The sequence below is a fragment of the Peromyscus maniculatus genome, chromosome 16 (assembly GCF_049852395.1).
Source record: "Peromyscus maniculatus bairdii isolate BWxNUB_F1_BW_parent chromosome 16, HU_Pman_BW_mat_3.1, whole genome shotgun sequence".
Lineage (NCBI taxonomy): Eukaryota > Metazoa > Chordata > Mammalia > Rodentia > Cricetidae > Peromyscus > Peromyscus maniculatus.
The window spans coordinates 8,141,212-8,165,659 of record NC_134867.1 but is presented as its reverse complement, the minus strand read 5'-3'; the positions used below and the strand labels follow the sequence as shown (position 1 = coordinate 8,165,659).

At 48.2% G+C, this 24,448-nt stretch overlaps 1 protein-coding gene across 5 annotated transcripts in view; it reads right to left on the bottom strand.

The window, feature by feature from the left end:
* Nucleotides 1-18,352: 18,352 nt before the first annotated feature.
* The window catches only part of Lin28b (lin-28 RNA binding posttranscriptional regulator B), a 106,674-nt gene continuing 100,578 nt past the window's right edge, over nucleotides 18,353-24,448 (bottom strand). For 2 of the 5 annotated variants that reach the window (XM_016002305.3, XM_006983737.4), the window contains exon 5: nucleotides 18,353-23,433. In XM_016002305.3, coding sequence (XP_015857791.2) covers nucleotides 23,067-23,433 — 367 coding nt within the window. In that variant the 3' untranslated portion in view covers nucleotides 18,353-23,066. The remainder of the gene's footprint in view (nucleotides 23,434-24,448) is intronic. The other 3 variants (XR_013044964.1, XR_013044962.1, XR_013044963.1) reach the window with 3 other exon arrangements.

Here is a 24,448-nt window from a genome sequence, read left to right as displayed (position 1 = left end):
AGCAAGTGCATTTTTGTACAACGCATAAATTAATACATTAAAGGATGTTTGTACCCGTCTCCAAAAAGATGCTTCCTCTGATGTTAGCATTCAGTCAGCTCTGAGGTCAATGTTCAGAAAATGCTCTGCAGAAATTAGTCTTATCTATATCCCTGATCTATGTTTAAATGTTGTATGACCCTAATATAATATTTATACCAAAATGTATTTGTCGTTTAGAATATTTTGAAAGCCCTCAGAACATTTATATTTATAAAACAGCACAGATAGGATACAGATCCGCAGTGAAATTTCTCTATCTTATATTAGTCATAATGGGTGCTATGCTACCTTCTAGTGCTTTCTGAAGCCCTGATTCTTCCTGTCACCCTGTTACACGCTAACTGTTGGGCACCATTTGTCTTCGGCTACTCCCTGTGTGTCAGATGCTCTCCGGGGTGGCTGTGTGTCAGATGCTCTCCGGGTGGCTACTCTCCCTGTGTCAGATGCTCTCCGGGGTGGCTGTGTGTCAGAGGCTCTCCGGGGTGGCTGTGTGTCAGAGGCTCTCCGGGGTGGCTGTGTGTCAGAGGCTCTCCGGTGTCTGAAGAGTTGGTGTTTTGTTTTTTGTTGTTTTTTGTTTTTTTGACTCTGACATCAGTCTCTGCCTCCTGATCCCATTAGGGCCCTAAACACGCATTTGGATACCGGAACCGTCTTTAGGAAAAGCTGGTGGGACCTGCATACTGTGCATACTGCTCACTGTTTCCAGTGTACCAGGTTGAGGCACGCCCTCCAGGAAAGGTCCCGTGCTAGGCGGTGGCCCTCAGCCTCCCAGTCCGCCCTTAGGGCTTGGTCTCCCCACAGATCCCTGGGGTGCCGCTCCAAGGGTTCAGTTTTGACTTGAATCCATTTGTTTTGTTTCTACACCTGCTCTGTGGAGACCTTTGACCCTACTATGCTGGTTTCCTTTTCCTTCCCTGGTTCCCCGCTTTCCTGTCACCAAACCAGAGTGATGGAGCTCCCACGTCCTCGGCTCAGTCTCCAGGGTCGGCAGCTCTGTGCTTCAGCTCTCTACCCATAGGACAGTGGCCGGCGGCTGCCATGCTTTCATTGTCACAGCCCTCAGAACACCTGGGGGATTACGACGACGTAGTGCAGGTGTGGTAATGTAAGGAAACCGATGGCAAGTGCCATGCACAGGTTTTCTGTTAAACTTGCGAGCTAGTTTTGAGATGAAGCATTTCATGAATGCTTTATGCAGACACATTACAGGAAGCTTCAGGTGCCATTTACATTAACGTTCACTTTATATTGAAGGTATATGTCTGAGTATGGCGTTATTGTTCAAATTAACTTCATACATTGTCATTTGGTCCAATAAATTTTTTCTTAGAAAAAATGTGTGTATTTTCTGTTCCATGCCTCTTATGCATAAGAGCAGGGTTTGGCCTTTAACTGCCGAGGTAAGAGAGCCACTCTGCTGAGCGGCCCTGAGAGGTGGTGCTGTTGGGTTGGTTTTGTTTTATTAAGTGACCCAGGGTCTGCTGTCTTCACTCTGCTTGGCCAGGATAAGAGGATGTGGCAAGGCATGTCAACAGTTGACTGATACAACCCCAAAGCCTTTGCACGGTCTCTTCTGGGACAGAGATTCACATCTGAGCATCCCTTCTAGTTCCAAAAGGTCTGACAATTCAGAGGTCTCCTGGAAGAGTCAGAGGCCCCTGCACCTGCCCTGAGACTGAGGGCATTTTGTTCTTAGAAACCCGCAATTTATTTCACCATGTCTCCAAGGTTTTTAAAAAGTTGATTTTATTATATGAGTGTTACTCTGCATGTGTGTGCACCATGTGCATGCCTGATGCCCACAGAGGACAGAAAAGGGTGCTAAATCCCCTGGAACTTAGTGATTTACAGATAGTTCTGAGCCCTGTGGATACAGAGAGCTGGACCCGGGTTCTCTGCAAGAGCAGCCAGTGCTCTTAAGTACTAGGTCATTTCTCCAGCCCCAAGTTTATTCTTAGCAAAATACTAAATACCTTAATTCTCTACTCTGCCAGAACAAGCAAAGGCTCATGCAGTTGGGTCAGTGCCGCTGTCAAAGGGCAGGGAGCAGGTTAGGTACTGAGTGAGTGTATATTGTTGACATTCGCATCGCCATGTCCGGGACCCCAGTGCTTCGGCCCATGGAAATTAGCAAAGCTTTCCCTGGTGCAAGGACAAGTGTTTACAAAGGATTGACCACTGTGTATAGCAACTGACAGCCACAAAGCCACGGCTTCCTCCTGGATTACTGCAGCCTGACACTGTTTCCCAATAGACAGCTCCTGAGGAGACTAAAGCTGCCTCCTCCCTGTTCACTGTACACAGACCTGCTCCCTGTTCACTGTGTACACACACCTGCTCCCTGTTCACCGTGTACACACACCTGCTCCCTGTTCACCGTGTACACACACCTGCTCCCTGTTCACTGTACACAGACCTGCTCCCTGTTCACTGTGTACACACACCTGGTCCCTGTTCACCGTGTACACAGACCTGCTCCCTGTTCACCGTGTACACACACCTGCTCCCTGTTCACTGTGTACACACACCTGCTCCCTGTTCACTGTACACACTCCTGCTCCCTGTTCACCGTATACACACACCTGCTCCCTGTTCACCGTGTACACACACCTGCTCCCTGTTCACTGTGTACACAGACCTGCTCCCTGTCACCGTGTACACACACCTGCTCCCTGTTCACTGTACACACACCTGCTCCCTGTTCACCGTGTACACACACCTCCTCCCTGTTCACCGTGTACACAGACCTGCTCCCTGTTCACTGTGTACACACACCTGCTCCCTGTTCACTGTGTACACACACCTGCTCCCTGTTCACCGTGTACACACACCTGCTCCCTGTTCACTGTGTACACACACCTGCTCCCTGTTCATTGTGTACACACACCTGCTCCCTGTTCACTGTGTACACACACCTGCTCCCTGTTCACCGTGTACACAGACCTGCTCCCTGTTCACCGTTACACACACCTGCTCCCTGTTCACTGTACACACACCTGCTCCCTGTTCACTGTGTACACAGACCTGCTCCCTGTTCACTGTGTACACACACCTGCTCCCTGTTCACCGTGTACACAGACCTGCTCCATGTTCACCGTGTACACAGACCTGCTCCCTGTTCACTGTGTACACACACCTGCTCCCTGTTCACCGTGTACACACACCTGCTCCCTGTTCACCGTGTACACAGACCTCCTCCCTGTTCACTGTATACACACCTGCTCCCTGTTCACCGTGTACACACACCTGCTCCCTGTTCACTGTGTACACACACCTGCTCCCTGTTCACCGTGTACACACACCTGCTCCCTGTTCACCGTGTACACACACCTGCTCCCTGTTCACTGTATACACACACCTGCTCCCTGTTCACTGTACACACACCTGCTCCCTATTCACTGTGTACACACACCTGCTCCCTGTTCACTGTGTACACACACCTGCTCCCTGTTCACTGTACACACACCTGCTCCCTGTTCACTGTGTACACACACCTGCTCCCTGTTCACCGTGTACACACACCTGCTCCCTGTTCACTGTGTACACACACCTGCTCCCTGTTCACCGTGTACACACACCTGCTCCCTGTTCACCGTGTACACACACCTTCTCCCTGTTCACTGTGTACACACACCTGCTCCCTGTTCACTGTGTACACACACCTGCTCCCTGTTCACTGTACACACACATGCTCCCTGTGCACTGTGTACACACACCTGCTCCCTGTTCACCGTGTACACACACCTGCTCCCTGTTCACTGTGTACACACACCTGCTCCTTGTTCACCGTGTACACACACCTGCTCCCTGTTCACTGTACACACACCTGCTCCCTGTTCACTGTGTACACAGACCTGCTCCCTGTTCACTGTGTACACACCTGCTCCCTGTTCACCGTGTACACACACCTGCTCCCTGTTCACTGTACACACAGCTGCTCCCTGTTCACTGTACACACACACCTGCTCCCTGTTCACTGTACACACACATGCTCCCTGTTCACTGTGTACACAGACCAGCTCCCTGTTCACCGTGTACACACACCTGCTCCCTGTTCACTGTGTACACACACCTGCTCCCTGTTCACTGTGTACACACACCTGCTCCCTGTTCACTGTGTATACACACCTGCTCCCTGTTCACCGTGTACACACACCTGCTCCCTGTTCACCGTGTACACAGACCTGCTCCCTGTTCACTGTGTACACACACCTGCTCCCTGTTCACTGTGTACACACACCTGCTCCTTGTTCACCGTGTACACACACCTGCTCCCTGTTCACTGTACACACACCTGCTCCCTGTTCACTGTACACACACCTGCTCCCTGTACACCGTGTACACACACCTGCTCCCTGTTCACTGTACACACACCTGCTCCCTGTACACCGTGTACACACACCTGCTCCCTGTTCACTGTGTACACAGACCTCCTCCCTGTTCACTGTATACACACCTGCTCCCTGTTCACCGTGTACACACACCTGCTCCCTGTTCACCGTGTACACACACCTGCTCCCTGTTCACTATGTACACACACCTGCTCCCTGTTCACTGTGTACACACACCTCCTCCCTGTTCACTGTGTACACACACACCTGCTCCCTGTTCACTGTACACACACCTGCTTCCTGTTCACCGTGTACACACACCTGCTCCTTGTTCACCGTGTACACACACCTGCTCCCTGTTCACCGTGTACACAGACCTGCTCCCTGTTCACCGTGTACACAGACCTGCTCCCTGTTCACCGTGTACACACACCTGCTCCCTGTTCACTGTGTACACAGACCAGCTCCCTGTTCACTGTGTACACACACCTGCTCCCTGTTCACTGTGTACACACACCTGCTCCCTGTTCACCGTGTACACACACCTGCTCCCTGTTCACCGTGTACACACACCTGCTCCCTGTTCACCGTGTACACACACCTGCTCCCTGTTCACTGTGTACACACACCTGCTCCCTGTTCACTGTGTACACACACCTGCTCCCTGTTCACCGTGTACACACACCTGCTCCCTGTTCACCGTGTACACACACCTGCTCCCTGTTCACTGTACACACACATGCTCCCTGTTCACTGTGTACACAGACCAGCTCCCTGTTCACCGTGTACACACACCTGCTCCCTGTTCACTGTACACACACCTGCTCCCTGTTCACTGTGTACACACACATCTGCTCCCTGTTCACTGTACACACACCTGCTCCCTGTTCACCGTATACACAGACCAGCTCCCTGTTCACTGTGTACACACACCTGCTCCCTGTTCACCGTGTACACAGACCTCCTCCCTGTTCACTGTATACACACCTGCTCCCTGTTCACCGTGTACACACACCTGCTCCCTGTTCACCGTGTACACACACCTGCTCCCTGTTCACTGTGTACACACACCTGCTCCCTGTTCACTGTGTACACACATTTGCTCCCTGTTCACTGTGTACACACACCTGCTCCCTGTTCACCGTGTACACAGACCTGCTCCCTGTTCACCGTGTACACACACCTGCTCCCTGTTCACCGAGTACACACACCTGCTCCCTGTTCACCGTGTACACACACCTGCTCCCTGTTCACTGTACACAGACCTGCTCCCTGTTCACCGTGTACACACACCTGCTCCCTGTTCACTGTGTACACACACCTGCTCCCTGTTCACTGTGTACACACACCTGCTCCCTGTTCACTGTGTACACACACCTGCTCCCTGTTCACCGTGTACACACACCTGCTCCCTGTTCACTGTGTACACACACCTGCTCCCTGTTCACCGTGTACACACACCTGCTCCCTGTTCACCGTGTACACACACCTGCTCCCTGTTCACCGTGTACACAGACCTGCTCCCTGTTCACTGTGTACACACACCTGCTCCCTGTTCACCGTGTACACACACCTGCTCTCTGTTCACTGTACACACACCTGCTCCCTGTTCACTGTATACACACCTGCTCCCTGTTCACCGTGTACACACACCTGCTCCCTGTTCACCGTGTACACACACCTGCTCCCTGTTCACTGTATACACACCTGCTCCCTGTTCACTGTACACACACCTGCTCCCTGTTCACCGTGTACACACACCTGCTCCCTGTTCACTGTACACACACCTGCTCCCTGTTCACTGTGTACACACACCTGCTCCCTGTTCACTGTGTACACACACCTGCTCCCTGTTCACTGTACACACACCTGCTCCCTGTTCACCGTGTACACACACCTGCTCCCTGTTCACCGTGTACGCACACCTGCTCCCTGTTCACTGTACACACACACCTCCTCCCTGTTCACCGTGTACACACACCTGCTCCCTGTTCACCGTGTACACACACCTGCTCCCTGTTCACCGTGTACACACACCTGCTCCCTGTTCACTGTGTACACAGACCTGCTCCCTGTTCACCGTGTACACACACCTGCTCCCTGTTCACCGTGTACACACACCTGCTCCCTGTTCACCGTGTACACACACCTGCTCCCTGTTCACCGTGTACACACACCTGCTCCCTGTTCACTGTGTACACACACCTCCTCCCTGTTCACTATGTACACACACACCTGCTCCCTGTTCACTGTACACACACCTGCTCCCTGTACACCGTGTACACACACCTGCTCCCTGTTCACTGTACACACACCTGCTCCCTGTTCACCGTGTACACACACCTGCTCCCTGTTCACCGTGTACACACACCTGCTCCCTGTTCACTGTACACACACCTGCTCCCTGTTCACTGTACACACACCTGCTCCCTGTACACCGTGTACACACACCTGCTCCCTGTTCACTGTACACACTCCTGCTCCCTGTTCACCGTGTACACAGACCTGCTCCCTGTTCACTGTGTACACACACCTGCGCCCTGTTCACTGTGTACACACACCTGCTCCCTGTTCACCGTGTACACACACCTGCTCCCTGTTCACCGTGTACACACACCTGCTCCCTGTTCACTGTGTACACACACACCTGCTCCCTGTTCACTGTACACACACCTGCTTCCTGTTCACTGTGTACACACACCTGCTCCCTGTTCACCGTGTACACATACCTGCTCCCTGTTCACTGTACACACACCTGCTCCCTGTTCACTGTGTACACACACACCTGCTCCCTGTTCACTGTACACACACCTGCTCCCTTTTCACCGTATACACAGACCAGCTCCCTGTTCAGTGTGTACACACACCTGCTCCCTGTTCACTGTGTACACACACCTGCTCCCTGTTCACTGTGTACACACACCTGCTCCCTGTTCACTGTGTACACACACCTGCTCCCTGTTCACAGTGTACACAGACCTGCTCCCTGTTCACCGTGTACACACACCTGCTCCCTGTTCACCGAGTACACACACCTGCTCCCTGTTCACCGTGTACACACACCTGCTCCCTGTTCACTGTGTACACACACCTGCTCCCTGTTTACCGTGTACACACACCTGCTCCCTGTTCACTGTGTACACAGACCTGCTCCCTGTTCACTGTGTACACACACACCTGCTCCCTCTTCACCGTGTACACACACCTGCTCCCTGTTCACTGTGTACACACACCTGCTCCCTGTTCACCGTGTACACACACCTGCTCCCTGTTCACCGTGTACACACACCTGCTCCCTGTTCACTGTGTACACAGACCTGCTCCCTGTTCACTGTGTACACACACCTGCTCCCTGTTCACTGTGTACACACACCTGCTTCCTGTTCACCGTGTACACACACCTGCTCCTTGTTCACTGTGTACACACACCTGCTCCCTGTTCACCGAGTACACACACCTGCTCCCTGTTCACCGTGTACACACACCTGCTCCCTGTTCACTGTGTACACACACCTGCTCCCTGTTCACTGTACACACACCTGCTCCCTGTTCACCGTATACACACACCTGCTCCCTGTTCACTGTGTACACACACCTGCTCCCTGTTCACCGTGTACACACACCTGCTCCCTGTTCACTGTATACACACCTGCTCCCTTTTCACTGTGTACACAGACCTGCTCCCTGTTCACCGTGCACACACACCTGCTCCCTGTTCACCGTGTACACACACCTGCTCCCTGTTCACCGTGTACACACACCTGCTCCCTGTTCACTGTGTACACACACCTGCACCCTGTTCACTGTGTACACACACCTGCTCCCTGTTCACTGTGTACACACACCTGCTCCCTGTTCACTGTGTACACAGACCTGCTCCCTGTTCACCGTGTACACAGACCTGCTCCCTGTTCACCGTGTACACACACCTGCTCCCTGTTCACCGTGTACACACACCTGCTCCCTGTTCACTGTGTACACACACCTGCTCCCTGTTCACCGTGTACACACACCTGCTCCCTGTTCACTGTACACACACCTGCTCCCTGTTCACTGTACACACACCTGCTCCCTGTTCACTGTACACATACCTGCTCCCTGTTCACTGTGTACACACACCTGCTCCCTGTTCACTGTGTACACACACCTGCTCCCTGTTCACCGTGTACACACACCTGCTCCCTGTTCACCCTGTACACACACCTGCTCCCTGTTCACTGTACACACACCTGCTCCCTGTTCACCGTGTACACACACCTGCTCCCTGTTCACTGTATACACAGACCTGCTCCCTGTTCACCGTGTACACACACCTGCTCCCTGTTCACTGTACACACACCTGCTCCCTGTTCACTGTACACACACCTGCTCCCTGTTCACCGTGTACACACACCTGCTCCCTGTTCACCGTGTACACACACCTGCTCCCTGTTCACTGTGTACACACACCTGCTCCCTGTTCACTGTACACACACCTGCTCCCTGTTCACCGTGTACACACACCTGCTCCCTGTTCACCGTGTACACACACCTGCTCCCTGTTCACTGTACACACACCTGCTCCCTGTTCACTGTGTACACACTCCTGCACCCTGTTCACCGTGTACACACACCTGCTCCCTGTTCACTGTGTACACACACCTGCTCCCTGTTCACTGTACACACTCCTTCTCCCTGTTCACTGTGTACACAGACCTGTTCCCTGTTCACCGTGTACACAGACCTGCTCCCTGTTCACCGTGTACACACACCTGCTCCCTGTTCACTGTGTACACACACCTGCTCCCTGTTCACCGTGTACACACACCTGCTCCCTGTTCACTGTGTACACACACCTGCTCCCTGTTCACCGTGTACACAGACCTCCTCCCTGTTCACTGTGTACACACACCTGCTCCCAGTTCACCGTGTACACAGACCTGCTCCCTGTTCACTGTGTACACACACCTGCTCCCTGTTCACTGTACACACACCTGCTCCCTGTTCACCGTGTACACAGACCTCCTCCCTGTTCACTGTGTACACACACCTGCTCCCTGTTCACCGTGTACACAGACCTGCTCCCTGTTCACCGTGTACACAGACCTGCTCCCTGTTCACCGTGTACACACACCTGCTCCCTGTTCACTGTGTACACACACCTGCTCCCTGTTCACTGTGTACACACACCTGCTCCCTGTTCACTGTGTACACACACCTGCTCCCTGTTCACCGTGTACACACACCTGCTCCCTGTTCACTGTGTATACACACCTGCTCCCTGTTCACTGTGTACACACACCTGCTCCCTGTTCACTGTGTACACACACCTGCTCCCTGTTCACTGTGTACACACACCTGCTCCCTGTTCACCGTGTACACACACCTGCTCTCTGTTCACCGTGTACACAGACCTGCTCCCTGTTCACTGTGTACACACACCTGCTCCCTGTTCACCGTGTACACACACCTGCTCCCTGTTCACCGTGTACACACACCTGCTCCCTGTTCACTGTACACACACCTGCTCCCTGTTCACTGTACACACTCCTTCTCCCTGTTCACTGTGTACACAGACCTGCTCCCTGTTCACCGTGTACACAGACCTGCTCCCTGTTCACCGTGTACACACACCTGCTCCCTGTTCACTGTGTACACACACCTGCTCCCTGTTCACCGTGTACACACACCTGCTCCCTGTTCACTGTGTACACACACCTGCTCCCTGTTCACCGTGTACACACACCTGCTCCCTGTTCACTGTGTACACACACCTGCTCCCTGTTCACTGTGTACACACACCTGCTCCCTGTTCACCGTGTACACACACCTCCTCCCTGTTTACTGTACACAGACCTGCTCCCTGTTCACCGTGTACACACACCTGCTCCCTGTTCACCGTGTACACAGACCTGCTCCCTGTTCACTGTGTACACACACCTGCTCCCTGTTCACCGTGTACACACACCTGCTCCCTGTTCACCGTGTACACAGACCTGCTCCCTGTTCACTGTGTACACACACCTGCTCCCTGTTCACTGTGTACACACACCTGCTCCCTGTTCACCGTGTACACACACCTGCTCCCTGTTCACTGTGTACACACACCTGCTCCCTGTTCACTGTGTACACACACCTGCTCCCTGTTCACTGTGTACACACACCTGCTCCCTGTTCACTGTGTACACACACCTGCTCCCTGTTCACCGTGTACACACACCTGCTCTCTGTTCACCGTGTACACAGACCTGCTCCCTGTTCACTGTGTACACACACCTGCTCCCTGTTCACCGTGTACACACACCTGCTCCCTGTTCACCGTGTACACACACCTGCTCACTGTTCACCGTGTACACACACCTGCTCCCTGTTCACCGTGTACACACACCTGCTCCCTGTTCACTGTGTACACACACCTGCTCCCTGTTCACTGTACACACACCTGCTCCCTGTTCACCGTGTACACACACCTGCTCCCTGTTCACTGTGTACACAGACCTGCGCCCTGTTCACTGTGTACACACACCTGCTGTCTGTTCACTGTGTACACACACCTGCTCCCTGTTCACTGTGTACACACACCTGCTCCCTGTTCACTGTACACACACCTGCTCCCTGTTCACTGTACACACACCTGCTCCCTGTTCACCGTGTACACACACCTGCTCCCTGTTCACTGTGTACACACACCTGCTCCCTGTTCACCGTGTACACACACCTGCTCCCTGTTCACTGTGTACACAGACCTGCTCCCTGTTCACTGTGTACACACCTGCTCCCTGTTCACTGTGTACACACACCTGCTCCCTGTTCACCGTGTACACACACCTGCTCCCTGTTCACTGTGTACACAGACCTGCTCCCTGTTCACTGTGTACACACCTGCTCCCTGTTCACCGTGTACACAGACCTGCTCCCTGTTCACCGTGTACACAGACCTGCTCCCTGTTCACCGTGTACACACACCTGCCCCCTGTTCACTGTGTACACACACCTGCTCCCTGTTCACTGTGTACACACACCTGCTCCCTGTTCACCGTGTACACACACCTGCTCCCTGTTCACCGTGTACATAGACCTGCTCCCTGTTCACTGTGTACACACACCTGCTCCCTGTTCACTGTACACACACCTGCTCCCTGTTCACCGTGTACACAGACCTGCTCCCTGTTCACTGTACACACACACCTGCTCCCTGTTCACTGTGTACACAGACCTGCTCCCTGTTCACTGTGTACACACACCTGCTCCCTGTTCACTGTGTACACACACCTGCTCCCTGTTCACTGTGTACACACACCTGCTCCCTGTTCACTGTGTACACACACCTCCTCCCTGTTCACTGTGTACACACACCTGCTCCCTGTTCACTGTGTACACACACCTGCTCCCTGTTCACCGTGTACACACACCTGCTCCCTGTTCACCGTGTACACACACCTCCTCCCTGTTCACTGTGTACACACACCTGCTCCCTGTTCACTGTGTACACACACCTGCTCCCTGTTCACTGTGTACACAGACCTGCTCCCTGTTCCCTGTGTACACACCTGCTCCCTGTTCACTGTGTACACAGACCTGCTCTCTGTTCACCGTATACACACACCTGCTCCCTGTTCACTGTGTACACACACCTGCTCCCTGTTCACTGTGTACACACACCTGCTCCCTGTTCACCGTGTACACACACCTGCTCCCTGTTCACTGTACACACACCTGCTCCCTGTTCACTGTGTACACACACCTGCTCCTTGTTCACTGTATACACAGACCTGCTCTTGTTCAGCTGACTACAGTAAACCCACTTCCTTTATAAAATAAATGAGCTGATCTCCAAGCTTGTGCTGCTGTGTCTCCATCAGAAAACATGGGAAACCCAACCTCAGTTCCTCTGTCCATGTGTGTGTATCGTCCTTCATCATCATCCCTCAGGCCAGTCCCTGAGCCTTGCAGGTCCTGGCATCAAAGTAATTGGAAAATTTGCAAGCTTATATAAAAACTGTTCTGATAGAGCCTGCAGAAAAAAGCTAATGGTTTCCTTTAATTATTTATTTTTGTGTGTACATGTACATACCCAAGCCTGCAGAGCGGGAAGAAGAGGATGTCAGGTCCCCTGGGACTGGAATTACAGTTGTAAGCTGCCCATGTGAATGCTGGGGATTGAACCCAGGTCCTCTGGGAAAGCAGTCAGTGCTTTTAACATCAAGCCATCTTTCCAGTCAGTTACCCAAAGCTGATATGGTTAACCCAGCCATCAAGGCCCTTCCTACATCTAGTTACTTCTACCCTACACCTTGGCCAGAGCACATTGGCCACCCACTGTCTGCCATGCCTGCATTTCCCCTCCAGTGGGCTCATCACGGCAAGCAGTTACATCTCTCCGCCGCCATCTGTGTCCCCCGTGAAATCCCCCGTGAAATCCAGTGTGCTATTGCCGTCGGATTCACGCACACCATGAGTGGTTGTAGTTGGCATCCATGTCTATGGAGTAAGCCAGTCTTGAATGTGGTGGCGCATGCCCTTAATCCTAACCCGTGGGAGGCAGAGGCAGGTGGAACTCTCCAGTCTGATCTACAGTGGGTTCCCAAACCAAGCAGCTACATAGTGAGACCCTGTCTCAGTTTTTCTAAGGTGGAGGAAATTATGTCTCTATCAAACATGTGAAGGCTTTCTCACATTCCATCAGACCCCTGACACAGTGGAATGGCTTTTTACACAGCATTTGCTTTGTGCTAGCTAGGCGTTCTAAGTCATATAATGCTGAGTAAAGTATGTGGGGGACTAGAGTTTTGGTGTGTTTTTTTCCTGTTTTATGTAAGAGACTTGGACATACGCTGGGGTTCTAGAACAAAATCTTGCCAGGTAATAATGAGAAAATGTCATAGGCAGGTTTATTAGTAATATGAAATATTTAGATATTCAAATAGTAGCTAAGGTGATATAGAAGAATCACTTTGGAGCGTGTGGTACGTGCGCCCTCTGCTGGTGGCACTGAGGTACAGCGTGGCCTCCGGTCAGAATGTGCAACTCTAGATATCCACTCTTCTTCCTTCCCTTTCTCTCTTTCCTTTTTCCCTCGCCCCACTCCCTTTCCTCCTACATTCTTTTTTTTTTTTTTTGAGACAGGATTTTCTAGTCACCCCTGGCTGGCCTCCAGCCTCCTGCCTCAGCTTCCTGAGTGCTTGGATTGAAGGCATACACCACCACACACAGCCTTTCTACAGTTTCTTAAAAGTCAAAACTTTTTAGTTAAGATAAATTATTTTAAAATGTACTTTTAGCCGGGCGGTGGCAGCGCACGCCTTTAATCCCAGCAGTTTGGAGGCAGAGCCAGGCGGATCTCTGTGAGTTCGAGGCCAGCCTGGGCTACCAAGTGAGTTCCAGGAAAGGCGCAAAGCTACACAGAGAAACCCTGTCTCAAAAACAAAAAACAAACAAACAAACAAAAGGTGATTTTATCTGTATGATCGTTGCATGTGTGCATTGTGTTAATATTTTAAATTCATTTTTATAACAATTTTTACTTATTTTGTGTGCTGAGGAGTGCGACTGCCTTGTGGAGGTCAGAGGACAACCTGTGTGAGTCAGTTCTCTTTCCACCACGTGAGGCCGGAGCGGGTGGAACTCTGGTCATCAACTTTGGCATCAAGTCCCGTCACCTGCGGAGCCATCTCACTAGCCTGAGATATACAGCCTAACATTGTTGCCTCTAGGCCCCCTGCTGTGGGATAGTGCGGCAGAAGTCCTCACTGCTGTCTAAACCCCACCGATCAACTTCTGCCCATCCCCCACCCCGGCAGGAACTTCACACTTCCAGAGACCTATGGTCAATGGACTGCATTGAGACACACTTTTCTGTGTGGCATGGTTTAGGTCATATACCATACTCCCTCGAGAAAAGCGTCATGTCGGATGGTAGTGGCGCACGCTTTTAATCCCAGCAATCAGGACAATCTGGAGGCACAGGCAGAGGTCAGCCTGGTCTACAAGAGTGAGTTCCAGGATAGCTAGGGCTAAGCAGGGAAACTCTGTCTCAAAAAACCAAATGAAGAAAAAAGGAAAAAGCTTCACGGGGAATGGGTTCTACTTGGGAATAGTTACTAACTGCAAACTGGGGGCTAGTTAGTAATGTGTGCTTCTGAGAAATGGGATCTCTAAGGACTGTGAATGTGGCTCATCGGTTATTGCTTGTTTGCTTTGTTCTAGGGTGAGGCAGGGGGCTGGAGGGAGGCTCTGGGAACTTGCAGTGGATACTGTATCAAGCATATGTGCTCAGGTTCCAGCCTTCGGATGGGCCTGGCTTCCTTGATTTCTGTCAGCGCTTGATGCCATGTAGACTGACCGTTTGCACAGCGCATTGGGAGCACAGAGCAGCACAGACTGCGAACACAGCCTCTGTGCTCACAGGACCCGGGCTTCTGGTCTTCCCGCTAGAAAACCAACGTTAATTACAGGAGCGTGTTGGCCTGCCCATTTCATCAAATTCTTCTGTCACACACACATCACATCATCGCATTTGCCCCAGAGTAGCTCCCCGGAGAGGACGGACAGGGTGGCCATGCTTTTCTACATCGGCTGGGAGGTGCCACAGTCTGGTCGCACATTTCTAATAAAAGTTCAGACTGTGCAGAGCACTTACTTTTTGGTCATGTCTGGAGAACTTCATTCGGACAGCAGTTACTCATTTCTAGAGATCAACACACACCGATTCTGATCGTTGCCTCTGTGCGCCCTCCCACTCCACATGCTGGCTACTTCGCCCAGGGGTGAGAAGCCCCTCCCCCGTCCTGTGAAACTGGCCCCGTGTGACAGAGCTGCTCTCGCTTTCCCGTGCTAAGGACTGAGGCAGAAGGTCCCGGCCCGTGAAAAGGAAGCAAAGGGGGCTTTCTCTTGCTGTGGGGCTGCCTTCTTTCCTTTGTTCTTAGAGTCACTCGAGTTCCAATGCACAACGGGGATCTGGAAGAGACATCCGTATTCAGGGTAGCAAAGCGCACAGGCCCAGTGAGCTTGTAGCCACAGCTCAGCAACGCACAGCGAGGCAAACTGTTGAGGAAGCACATCGGATGGGGCAACTTACCGTTTCCACACTCATTAGTTCTCTTTCTTCTATTTTTCCCATAATGAAATAAAATTGAAAAGCAAGGCCAGAAGAGGGCCTGGGATGCAGATGGCTGTGAGCCATGATGTGGGTGCTGAGACTTGAACTTGAGTCCTCTTAAAGAGCAGCCCGTGCTCTTAGCCACTGAACCATCTTTCCAGCCCCAATCTTGAAAACTCTCAATGCTTGTTTTCTAGTGATTCCATTGTATTATTTTTCTTTGTACTCCCATTTCAAATAAACGCTTGTCCTGCTCTTCCAAGTGTCTGCTAGGTAGTTTCATATACACTGCGCCGTTCAATTTTCCCTAGCATCCGGATCCATCCTACTGACCCATCTTCCTGTGCACTTAACCTTGTTTCTAGCCTGTTAACCTCATCTGCTGAATGTTTTTCAGACATTGTAAGTTTGGTATCATTTCTCTAGTGTTTATTCCTCAGTGTAATTCTTATTTATTTTAATGTATCTTATCCTTATTTATGTGTATGTAGGGGTGGTGCCTGCAGAGGTCAGAAAAGGCTATCAAATCCCTTGGAGCTAGATTACAGATGGTTGTGAGTCACCCGACCTGGGTGCTGGAAACCAAAGTCCTTTGGAAGATCAGCAAGTGCTCCTGACCTCTGGGCTATCTTTCTAGTTCTTCTAGGACTTTTTGTTTGTTTTTTGAGACAGGGTTTCTCTGTGTAACAGTCCTGGCTGTCCTGGAGCTCGCTTTGTAGACCAGGCTGGTCTCAAACTCACCTGCCTCTGCCTCTGCCTCCCGAGTGCTGGGATTAAAGGCATGTGCCGCCGCCACCACCACCACCACCACCTGGCTTAGTTCTTCTAAGTCTTTTTTTTTTTTTTTCTTTTTGTGGAGCTGGGGACCGAACCCAGGGCCTTGCACTTGCTAGGCAAGCGCTTTACCACTGAGCTAAATCCCCAACCCCTAGTTCTTCTAAGTCTTAAGATTTAATCACTGTCTTAAAAAAACCAATCTATATGGGATCAGGGAGAAAGCTCAGCGGGTGACCTGAGAAATGGAGAGAACAAACTCCTGTGTCTCCCGTGTGCGTATCATGGCACCCCCCTCCCTGTATAGTAAATACAGTCATTTAGAAAAGAATCTCTATGAAGAATTTGGGAGCTTTCTTCCCTAGAAGCCGCCTTCTCTGTGGTTCATCTTTCAAATGTGCTCTTGCAGCAGGCAGCCCTGAATTCCTTATTCCTCTGCTCAGAATGCAACTTCCTCTTCGGTCCGCTATTCCCAAAGCACCGGGGGAATAGGAAGTGCTCTGAGGGAACTAACACAGGGTGCTGGGTCAGGAGATGTCCTCCTGTGAGGTCACACCAGCCGCCTCCAGTGCAGGCACCCAGTGAACCAGCCACACAGTCGACTTTCTCACTCACTACCTAGCTGTGAACTGCTCACCTGTGGTTTTGGTCTCTTTACAGTATTTCTTGTCTGGGATTCCCCTTCCTCCAAAAGTACCCAACAGTGCTCAACTTCAAACGAAATATACATTCATCAAAAGTGGTATTTCTGAACAATTTGTTTACATTTTATGTGTATGGGTGTTTTACCTGGTTGTGTGCCTGGTACCTGTAGAGGCCAAAAGAGATTAAGATGCCCTGGAGCTGGAAATGGCTTAGTGGTTAAGAGCACTGGCTGCTCCTGTGGAAGACCTAGGTGTGGTTCCCAGCACCCATGTGGTGGCTCACAGCCCATCTAGAACTCCAGTTCCAGGGCATCTAGTGTCCTCTTATGTCTCCCGAGGGTGCCAGGCACAAACAAGGTAAGCATACATACTATAAGCAAAACACTCATGCACATAAATAAAAACAGCATTTTTTAAAAGTATATAGTAAAATGGCTGTGAGACATCATGTGGATTCTGGGAATCGAACCCAGGTCCTCTGGAAGAGCAGTCAGTGATCTTCACTGTTGGGCTGTCCACCTCTCCAGTCCCTTGAACAAATTTTATCTCAACAACAAAACAAGGTATGACAGATGTTGAAGAAAAACTCCAAACTACATCTAATGCCAAGTAAATGTCAAATGTCAAGCCCCAAACTTTGTCTAATGTAGGTATGTAGAACCCGAGGTGTGTATGCATGCACATCTAACATAAGAAAATTAACAAAACTGTTAATTGGTTAGTCTAGATCATAGAAGACTATCTTAGAAGCTTTTTCACATTTTAAAACCAATAAAAGTACTAATAGTTATTTGCATGTAATGGTATTATATATTTTATTTCATATTTTTTAATATTTATTTTTATGTAAGTTTTTTTTCCTTCAGTATGTGTATGCGTACCTTGTTTGTACCTAGCACCCACAGAGGACCGAGGAGGACACTTGATCCCCTGGAACTGGAGTTAACAGATGGTTATAAGCCACTATGTAGGTGCTGGAAACTAAACTCAGGTCAGTGTTCTTAACCACTGAGCTATCTTTCCATCTCCTATATTCTTCTTTTTAAAAAACATTTTTCAGATTTTCTAAAATACAATACCACATTTTTAAACAAAAAACGTTGTATAACAGAAAGTTGTCCATAGCCTAAGAAGAGTTATTCTGTCCACTGATCATGAGCATAGTGGCCTCAAACTCTGGAGCTTTAATAGTTACTTCAAATGGTAAGGTTCAATTAATCAAACAAACAGGAAACCATGGGCGGAGAGAAGGCTCGCTGGTCACTGACTGAGACTGAGCACTGCCCTTGCAGAGAGCCTGAGGTGCTGCCAGCATCCATGTCAGGAGGCTCACAACCCCTCTAACTGCAGCTCCAAGGCATCCAATGCCTCTGGTCTCCACGCATACCCACAAACACATAATTTAAAAGATGTCTTTATAAATATAAATAATGTAGGGGCCACAGAACAACAGCAAATCATAATAAAAGTCAACCATGCAGGAATCGAGTGGAAAATGAGTTTAATTGTGAGACTGGGCAGTGTACAGAACAGTTTCACCCACTGATTTTGACAGTGCATCACCAACGCACACATCTGGAAATATCTGGTTCTAGTTTCTGCCTTCCAAATCCTTCATAATTAGGAAAAACCTGTTAAGAAAATTTTAAAATGATTTTTCCAAAAGGTTTTCATAAGCTTCATGACATTTTTTCTGACCACACAAAGAATGTGTCTTGATTAACAAGTTTGTACAATCTCGGCTTGATAATACTGAACAATCATGACGAAGACAAGCTCCCAAAGAAAACCCTTCCATGTTACCACCGCTAGCAGACCACGCTGAAACCTTTAACTCATCCCCACCTTGGCGTAAATACCTCCTAAAGGGCCTTTATCCATTTATTTAATTTCCCAATCATAGAAATCAACACAGAATATTTCCAAACCCATCATAAATGCCAACATTGTATCTTTTATTTTCTATCATGTAACTTTAAACCTCAAGACATCGATAGCTAACAGAGTAAAACATTCAGCATGAAAAGACAGTACTATGCTCAAGTCTGCAGATCAGTCCATCGAGGTGACGGAATGCAGTGTGCCATTCTAATATCAACTCCTCTTTTGTTCTTTGTAACGACAGTTCAAGTGTATTTTTAAAATGTTTCACTTGTAAACAACATGAATCAAAATGGACAATGAGGCAATCAACTACAAGATAATTTTAAAATACTAGACAAAACACTGTATTAAAGACATATAGAAATCAGGGTTCACTTTGGTCTTTATATGGCTAGAGTTGTTAACACCACAAAACCACACACACACTAATTAAAGCCAGCTTGGTGGTAGGTGCCTGTGGCTGATAAACAGTGACTGACGAGGTAGTCCACACCATCCTTTTCAAGCTGGGAACTGACAGGGGGTAAGCCACAAGTATATTAAATACTGGAATACTTTCTTACAGTACAGTGCGTTGCTCCAAGCATAAAGATCCACAATGAGCCATAGGTCACCCTATCACACTAATGAACAACTAGGTCACAACTCACACAGGCACATCTTGAAGAGGCTGTTGACAGTATGTAAGACAGAACTGGATGCTTTCAACAAGTTGTTCTTTTTCTAAAACAAATAAATCTCATTAAGACATCTAGAAAAGTAAAGTCGGCACAGCTGCACTTGCACATAGTTTCCTGGATTTTATACCAAAGGTGAAACTACATATATATTTTAAGATAAACATTTCTTAGAGAGAACAGATAAATTAATTTAAATTAACTTTAAGACTTAATGAGATTTCCCCACATCCTGGCTAATTCATCTTACAGTGAATGTTACAAAGTCTATTAACACTTGGGGGCTTCTATTCACACACTACATACAACCAGCGGCAACTCAGGCCTGCACTGGTGCAAAATAAATCTGAGCCGGAGTACAAAAATAATTGGCAATAAAAACATCCTATATTTGGGAGGTGGACTGATGCTAATAATGTGATGTCTTTATCTTTTCCTTTAGATTGCACACTAAAATTTCCATGTTATAAGCAGATAAAAATCTTCCTAAATCTTTCATTTGTAAAAATACATCCAAAGAATAGAAATGCAAGTATAAAAATGTCTCCACTATGGCCTGCTGTGTAGAGAATGAATAGTTCACAGGCTAAAAGGCTGGTAGTGCACCATTTTCAGGAATTACATTTGTGTTGACATGGGGGGGGGTGGCTCAATTCATAGACCATCGCTGCACTGTTAGGAACCCCTGAAAAAATGGTGCTCCACAGACCCTTCCTCCTGGCTGGCGGGGGCCCTGCACCCCATGTTCCCTCCATGACAGCTGGTGCTGGTTAGTTATGTGCCTGGGTATGGAATGCTGCAGTGTGCTTTGCCTTCAAGACAGCAGATACCAGTGGAGGGTAGGAGTCTTCATTCGCTTGTCAGCAAAAGACAACACCACGTTTGCTCTGTTAGCCCTCCTGCCCCCAGCTCTGGGCAACAGAGCTAGGGTCAAGATTATCTCTGTGTGGTTTTGCTTGGGATAAAGAGTGCCTGTATTTCCTCAAACTCAATACATGATAACTCTAAGGAAATGCTTGGAGACTTTGCTATCTAACATGAGAAGTCCTATTATTCACAGGCATTTCCCAGAAACATGCAGTTGTAAATGCCTATCTATGCTACAGATTAAAAGTGTCTGTACCAGAGAATTACCAGCAGCCTCTAAGGCTGCAGCAGCATCAAGGTGTGCTATGTAGGGGCTAGGAGGTAGCCATGTGCTGTAAACAGAATGTTTCACTCAAGTGGATGAGCAAAGTGCTCACATCAGTGGATTCACATCTACAAGGAGTAGGAGTTTTGCTTTACAAGGCTCTTCACGTGAAATAAAAACAGGAGGACCAACATCGGATACTCAGAATTATGATCAATGTCAGACTCAGAGGTAGTTACCAACAAGTACATGTACATACATAAAGACCTAATTTATTTGGCTTGTTTTGAGTAAGCAAGACTATAGACTAGTCTGTAAAGAAACAATAAAAACATTATATTGTATGTTCCCTGAGCAAAATTCTTTGTCCTGAGCATGTAATAATGACAATCTTTTCATATAAAAAATAAACCCCAACTTTTAATCATAAGATAGGTTTGGTATGTGCTCTTAGTAATTCCATCTGGTCAGATGCTGAAAAATGTCAACTGCACCCATAAGGTCCATAGTTCAAGTGTTTCAGAATTTTCTACTTTCATTTTTAAAAATGATCTCAGCTCTGATTTTTATATGTAAACAGAATGTCCAATTTTCAAGTCCATAGTTTCCTATTTTTATAGTCAAGGAACTTTGGTTTGAACTTTCAAAGTGACCTATCCTATTTTGCTTGTACAAGTGTTACTTTGTTCATTATACTTGGGTGACACTTTGATTTGTCTACATAATTGAAATCCTCACGTAAGGCAAGGCAGTACTTCTCTATGGCTACATCACATTCAATATCGTCAACAGTAAGCTCTGCATTACAGCACAATGATACGTCAATAAAACACTATGGAAATTCTCATAAATACTGTCAAAAGAGTCAAGCTAACCTGGAAAGGACTGGCATACAGGAGGAAGAAATTCCTCAGTAGAATGCATCTCATTTGAGTCATGATGCTTTCTTGTTTGATTATCTGAGCTTATACCAACAGGCCCATATAAAATTATATTTATTGCCAAAATTATTCACTGTAATTCCTTGGTACCTTCTTGGAGATGTTTCAAAAGTTTGCTCATCACATTTAGAACTAGGCTAACTCCATTTTTTTTAAACATGATGGAAAACAGACCTATACTATGATCAGTCCCTAGCCAATCTGTTAGCAAACTGAGACTTCATCTGACAAGATTACTAGTAGCCCTGAATGCTCATCCTGAATCCATAACTTAGGTTACTTCATCCTCTATGCTCAGGGTAACTGCCATCAGTGTTATCACATAAAGCACTCCCAGCCACATGGCAGGGAGGGATTTGGTAACTGCTCCCAGCTCGTCATGCTAGCTGCCGGCCACCAGACACTATTCTTTTCAGTATCAGTCCTGGGCTGTATCTGCTGGGCAGTGTGAGCATCTACTTACTTTTCACTCTAAGCCCCACTATTTTATTCACTTCTATGGTGCTATTGTTTGTTTTAGAAACAGGTCTGAGGACTCTATGGGGGGAATAAAAACAGTCACCAAAATATACCCAAATATTTAGTTTCCTCTAAGGCTTCAGTAGTAAGTAAGGAGACCTTCCCGTTCTAAGTGATAGTTCAGAAGCTGCTTAGTCAAGAGAGGCTTCTGTTGCCATGGTCCCTTAAACAACTCGGAAACATGTAAAAGAGCTGGTACCAAAATACCGCTGAAAAGGATCATACCATGATATTTATACATTACCTTCCCCTTCATTTTTCTTAATAGGCATGTAAATTACAATCAAAACAAAAAACAGTGAAATATCAGCCCAGAAACTTCACATTCGTTGTCTCTTCTGGAGTTGTTACGTAGCTAAAAGTGAAAAGCTTACGGCAGCCAGAGGCATTAAAGTTAGGTTACCACCTTCAAACAGGAGAAGGCAGAAAACAGCAATAAAAAACACTCCATCAGCACCAGGACACAATGATGAATCCAGACTCTGGAGGCACCAAGTATCCCCAAACCTTTAGTACCATTTGACTGGCAGTCTGAGATCTGAAACATGCTTTGGTTCACATGAAAGGTAAAGGCCGGAGGTTATTTTTAGGTAATATAAAAGAAGTGGTATTTAGGAAAAATTCCAAGGGTTAATTCTGAAACCACCTCAGATGCTTCACATGGACTTTCAATGCTTGGAGATGCTCAATTATCTGAGGGGGAGTATGTGCTTATATCTCCATACATACATGTATAAAGACAGGCACATACATATACGTATGTATGTGTATATATGTATATGCCTGCGTTCCTATGTGAAACCCTCACACACACACACAGAGCCTCAAGTTTCCCCTCTCACTTACGCACATACTATATGCAGTATCTCAGTTCTATAAAACATGACACCCTGCTTCAATGTCATTTGCTTAGGAGTGATTTGTCTGGTTAAAGAATCCACAGTTCCTCAACAGTAGTTAATGACGTCGGCTGCTCTCTGGAATACTATCCCTGTGCTTGCGTGAGGTAGACTTCCCAAGCGGGTGAAGAAGACGCTGACAAGCACTAAGTCTTTTTCCGTTTTTGAATCGAAGGCCCCTTTTTGTTCTGCTCTTCTGGTGCTGCAAAGGCCTTCACAGAAGAAACTTCTTGGGGTGACCTGTCTGGCGGCTCTGCCGTCTCTGACCTCGCCTCCTGAGGAGAGGGTGATGTGCAGCCACGCCCCCCGCCCCCTTCCCTCGGTGAAGCAGAGGTGCATGGCTGGCACTCCGCCTCCTGTCTCCCCTGAGAACTGGGGGGCAGCTGGGCGACGATTCTGTGTGGGCAGTTGGCCACCATGTGCATGATGCTCTGACAGTAATGGCACTTCTTTGGCTGCGGAGGTAGACTACATTCTTTAGCATGATGGTCAAGGCCACCACAGTTGTAGCATCTGCAAAGAAATAGGAGAAAAACATCTTAAAAGTAGGTAGAGTGTATAACTAATGGAAAAAAAAACAGTGATTATTAAAACAACAATTTACATACATATCAATTTTAATTACCAAAGTTCAAAAGCTGTCAACGAGATCAGTTTATTTTAATGTGACTTCTTTATATGTTCTATTTACACTGTTTATACTGATTGCTTCGAGGATTACCATCACCAAAATGCTCCAGCCACTTTATAAATTAGTTGGATGAAACAACAGCCAGCAAAAGAGGGGGGGGGGCACCCAAACCTGGCATTTCCATAAAGAAACGACTCACTCAAATGTAGTGGGGCTGTCGTGAGAGAATAGCTTAACCCACTAGGTGGCAGTCAACAATAAATCAGAACTCCAACAGCGGGCTTTAAAAATGAGTATAAAAATATAGCTGTTTGCCATGGTAGGACTTAACTTGCTCAACATTTAGAAAAATTGTAGCCTAATTGAGTTTTAAGACTTAAAGACTTCAGTGTTTATTAGTTTATTCACAGAAGCTACTAGAACTGAGATACATTTTTGCTGTTATATAAAATTTTGAAGGAAATTTGATACCTACGCTGTCTAGTAAAACAGACACAAAAACAAAACTGGTATCTAATGAATCACTCAGTGTGAGGCACCACAGTGCGAGTCCAAACCATAGTAACGCTGCACAGAAGAGCCGAGGACGGAGACCCAGTCAGTTTGCTCTGATGCTGTTGGTGACTGGAAAAGTTGCCCTCCCCTACAGAAAGTAGCTTTCCCTCAGAGAAAACGTTCCTGACTTGAAGTAAGCATAAACCTCGTTCTTATTTGTTATTTAAATCTGAGTAAAGAAATTCATTTGCTCAATTTCAGTCATAGTTCCCTTTTTCAAACCACAGTTCTAACAATGGAGACACGGGCCGGAGGAAGGCTCAGAAGTTCAGAGCACTGACTGCTCTTCTGGAGGACCCGGTTCAATTCTCAGCAGCACAGGGAAGCTCCTAACTGTCTGCA